Raw genomic sequence first — 5059 nt, forward strand, 5'->3', positions numbered from 1 at the left:
ACAACTTTAGTCTTCACCGAAGTGTGAATACACTGAGAAGTAACATGGGGGGGGGTACACATGAGTCTTTGAGATATGTTTTATGTAGTATGGGATTAAGCAGTATTTCAATATTCTGTGACGAAAAGGGGATTAATATTACAGGACAACACATATAATGATATCAGAGTGAGAAGTATTTGACTGAAAATTCTTTACAATTTCCTCAACAGGTAAATCTACCTTATGACAGGGGCTGCAATGTAGATCAATATAAGACTGTGTATGGGAATCCAGTAGGATGTGAAAGACATCATCGGTTGGGTATTGCTGAATACCGCCACGGATATCATGAAGATAATAAAGGCCTTACTACAGACTTTGTACTGCATAATAACCACAACAATCAGTTTACAGAGATTGATTACCAAGGTAACGACTCCTGGAATACCTATAAACATGATGTAACTCCTAGTGACGGACAGATAAGTAACTGTTTTCTGGAGAATTGTTACAATAACGATAGATGTAGGGATGTCTCTGGTCAGTGTACACAGTCACCTTTGTTCCAGCAGGACTATAGCCAAGAGAAGTTGTCCACAAGCAGTCAGCAGGATAAAATTGCAAATGAGTCCTCAAATTGTAGTCAATGTACTGAAATTGAGGCTAGAGGAGGATTTAACAGAAAGAGATATGATAAGTACAGCAAAGTCTCTATTGAATCATCAAGCATTGATAGGGATAAGGTAAATGATATTCAAAGAAAACCATGTCTGTTCATGGGAAGTGATAAATCCTTCAATTTTTATTTAAATATGACTCAAAATGATTCAAGCCACAATAGAGAGAAACCTCAGAAATATAAAGTATATAGACCGGAGTTTTCCCCTCCTTCAAAACTTGTTGGGCATCCGAGATCCTTTGTTCAACAAAAATATAGGAAATCTGGGAAATGCTCCAGGAGTTCCTCAGGCCTCACTAGATTTAAGATGCTTCAACCTGGAGGAACACCATGCAAATTTACAGAATGTGGAAAGTCCTTTTCTCAGTTCTCAGGCCACAGAGAGAATTATACAATCCATACTGGAGAAAAAACTTATAAGTGTAAAATATGTAAAAGGTCTTTTACCACAGGTTCATATCTGCAAGCTCATCAGAGAATCCACACTGGTGAGAAACCATACAGGTGTAAAGAGTGTGGCAAGTCCTTTACTCATGGCTATTCTCTTCAAATTCATCACAGGTTTCATACTGGAGAGAAACCTTACAAATGTACCGATTGTGGCAGGTCTTTTGCCCAGGGCTCATCTCTTAAATACCACCACAGAATCCATACCGGAGAGAAACCCTACAAATGTAAAGAATGTGGAAAGTCCTTTGCCAAACAATCCAATTTTGAAGCTCATAGCAGAATTCATACCGGAGATAGACCTTACAAATGTACAGATTGTGGCAAGTCCTTTACCAGGAGCTTCTGTCTTCGAAAACATCACAAAACCCATACTGGAGAGAAAGCTTATAAGTGTGAAGAATGTGGAAAGGCTTTTACCCAGCGTTCAACTCTTAAGACCCACTACAGAATCCATACTGGAGAGAAACCTTACAAATGTAATGAATGTGGCAAGTCTTTTGCTGAAGGCTCAACTCTTAAAACCCACCACAAAATCCATACTGGAGAGAAACCTTACAAATGTAAAGAATGTGGCAAGTCTTTTGCTGAGGCCTCAACTCTTAAAACCCACCACAGAATCCATACAGGGGAGAAACCTTACAAATGTAAAGACTGTGGCAAGTCCTTTACCCAGAGCTCTCATCTTCAAAGCCACTGCAGAATCCATACAGGAGAGAAACCTTACAAATGCAAAGAATGTGGCAAATCTTTTGCTAAGGACTCATCTCTCCAAAAACATCACAGAATCCATTCATGAAAGAGTCTTTACAGATGTGAAGAATGTTCAAAATCCGTTACTTGGTATTCAAATCTTATAGATCATCCTGGAACCCATACTGGAAACAAACATCACAAATGCAAAGAATGTTTGAAGTCTATTACCACAGTCTGTAAATTTAGAACACATTATAAATATAAAATTTAAGCATGAGACAAAAGGAAGGGTAATTACTGATTCACTGTTCACCCAAGAAGTTTTTTTTTTTTTTTTTTTTAATATGAAGAATGGATGGAAGTCTTTAACATACTCACTGTTCAACTCTTCAATATTGGAGTCACACCAGGCATCCCTATACTGGTATGAATTTGAAAAAATTTTCCAGTGGTTTGAACATGCTTGGCTGAGGGAGTACCACAATTAGGAGGTGTGGCCTTATTTGAACAGGTGTGGTCTTGCTGGAGGGAGTGTGTCACTATGAGGGTAGAATTTGAGACACTCTTTCTAGTCATCTTGGAGCCAGTCTTCTACTGTTTGCCTCCTGAACAAAATGTATAACTCTCAGCTCCTCCTGTGCCATGCCTGCCTGGACCCTGCCGTACTTTCTTCCTTGATTATGCTCTGAATCTCTGAACCTGTAAGCCAGCTTTGATTAAATGTTGTTCTTTTTTTTTTTTTTTTTTTTTTATTTTTTTTTTTTACAAGTATACTGTAGCTGTCTTCAGATGCACCAGAAAAGGTCATCAGATCTCATTACGGATGGTTGTGAGCCACCATGTGGTTGCTGGGATTTGAACTTGGGACCTTCGGAAGAACAGTCCGTGCTCTTAACTACTGAGCCATCTCTCCAGCCCAAATGTTGTTCTTTTAAGAGTTGCCTTGATCATGGTATCTTTTCACAGCAATGGAAACCCTAACTAAGCCACCCCAAAATGCATCTTATTTTCTCTCTGGTGGTTTGACTGAACATAACATACACAGACATATAGGGAGTGACATTATTAGATGGTGTGGCCTTGTTGGAGTAGGCATGGTTTTGTTGGAAGAAGTATGTCATTGGATTGGGCCTTGAGGTTTCAGATGCCCAAGTGAAGCCCACTGTCTTTCTTTGTTCCTGCTGCCTGATGATCCAAATGTAGAAATCTCAGCTATCTCTCCAGCAGTATGTCTACCTGTATGCCACTATGTTTCCCACCATGAAGACAATTTACAAAACCTCTGAATCTGTAAGTCAGCGAAAATAAAATATTTTCCTTTATAGGAGTTACTATAGTTATGATGTCTCTCCACAGCAAAAGAAACCCTAACTAATATATTCACTAAGCAATTTTTTTTTGAAAATGAACTACATATGTCCTAATGTTTCATACAGAATTATTCTAAAATCAACTACTAATAATGGTATCGAATTTATGTTATATTTGACTAAACTGGTAATACGTTAAAACATATGAACTTGTACCTGAGTAAGATTTCTCATAACCAGCTAAAGTCAAAACTGTTACATAATATTTGTATATTTCAGTGGAACAGGATATTTTTATTTATATGATGAAAAGATTACTGTTGATACTATTTGAGCTTTAAGTATATGTTACAGATTGTTTGTAATGTGAAATTACCTTCTTTGTCTCAACTACGAATAAAGAAATTGGAGCTTATGTTTACTTACTGCTGTCTTGGGATAATGAATGCCTGTTTTATACCGGAAAGGTATCATTAATATTAACCATTCCATGAGTGATAATTACAACAAAAACATCTCATAAAATTACAGTGAGGAATTGTGGGCTTTTTTATGGATGTGGAACATAGAATGTGGATGGTAAAAGTGGATGTCACAGCACAAGTCATCTGATAGTAGAATTGGAAACAGGGTTCCTGGTGGAAAGAAATTCAGGAGGAGGAAGGAAAGTAACATAACAGTAAGGAAGAGAAATGGTGTTTGTTTTAGGAGGCCTTCCCAAGAATCAGCAAGGAAGCAGAGTTGGTGATAGAACTTCCTGCTTGGGTCTGGGCAGTAGTAAACACTATATTTGTTGAGTCTTATAAGATGCTCTTTATGTTTATTTGAAACATAAACTCTAAATGGGATAGTTTGAGAACAGAAGTGGAAGGGCTGTACCCATGACAGAAGACACACATACCTTGACAGTAAACACCAGCTCTAATTAGACTTAATACGTACTCAACCAGAGGGAAAACATGCCTTATACTAGAAACATAGCTAACTACTCAGTGGTAGTGAAGTCATGGTTGTTGAAGGAGTCTATAAGCACTAGTTTATTGAACCAGAAACATCCCTACAAACAATGCATAAACATTTGTCCTTATACCTACAAATACGTATAGTCTTCACCCCTCATCAAGGAAACTATTGTTTGCAACATAGAGACCACTACAGAAAAGTACAACCAATCAGCATGCAGAGCTGTGAAACCAAGTACCAATGATACATGTATAATACACCTTTTTTAAAAAAAGATTTATTTACTTATATTTATTTACTTACATTTATTTATTTATAGCATTCTGCCTGCATGCATCCTGCAGGACAGAAGAGGGCACCAGATCTCATAGATGGTTGTGAGCCACTATATGGTTGCTGGGAATTGAAGTCAGGACCTCTGGAATAGCAGACAGTGCTCTTAACTTCTGAGCCATCTCTCCAGTCCCTGTACAATACACTCATATATCAAAGCCATAAAGACCATTTCAGAAGGGTGAGCAGAAAGACCAGGCCATAAGAGGCAGATATCAGGGAGTTTGTAGTGAGATCATGTTTTCTATTACCATAAAAAACTGACACCCATAAAGTCATCAACATGTTAGCCAAGCATGAGCTGAATAAGTACATCAGTGGACAGGGAAAAGACCAAGAGGTCTTACCCCTAAACAAAATCACTTTAAATAACCGAAGAAAGGTCCATGTTCAATGAAGTTTTTCTCTGAGATTCTCTTGGAACATTATCTTTCTCATAATATAAGTTTTCAAACAGTTAATATAAATTACTGGTAGTAGAACAAGATCTCTAGTTAACATTTTCCATAACACAATAAATGACTTATCTAACATCCACAATGGGAAACTTAATTTTCATGTAATGTTCAATCACCTTTCAAAGATGTGGACAATCAGGGAAACACAAATCAAAACAACCCTGAGATTCCATCTCACACTAGTCAGAATG

At 37.5% G+C, this 5059-nt stretch overlaps 2 protein-coding genes across 2 annotated transcripts in view; both read left to right on the forward strand.

Moving 5' to 3' along the window:
- LOC115062414 (zinc finger protein 883-like) overlaps nucleotides 1–2543 on the forward strand; it is an 8602-nt gene extending 6059 nt beyond the window's left edge. The window contains exon 2 of the mRNA XM_029531117.1: nucleotides 213–2543. Within this exon, the coding sequence (XP_029386977.1) occupies nucleotides 213–1907 (1695 nt within the window). The 3' untranslated portion in view covers nucleotides 1908–2543. The remainder of the gene's footprint in view (nucleotides 1–212) is intronic.
- The window catches only part of LOC110333787 (oocyte zinc finger protein XlCOF6-like), a 70474-nt gene that overhangs the window by 26494 nt on the left and 38921 nt on the right, over nucleotides 1–5059 (forward strand). The gene's annotated exons all lie outside the window — the stretch shown is intronic.

This window comes from Mus pahari, chromosome 1 (assembly GCF_900095145.1).
Source record: "Mus pahari chromosome 1, PAHARI_EIJ_v1.1, whole genome shotgun sequence".
Taxonomy (NCBI): domain Eukaryota; kingdom Metazoa; phylum Chordata; class Mammalia; order Rodentia; family Muridae; genus Mus; species Mus pahari.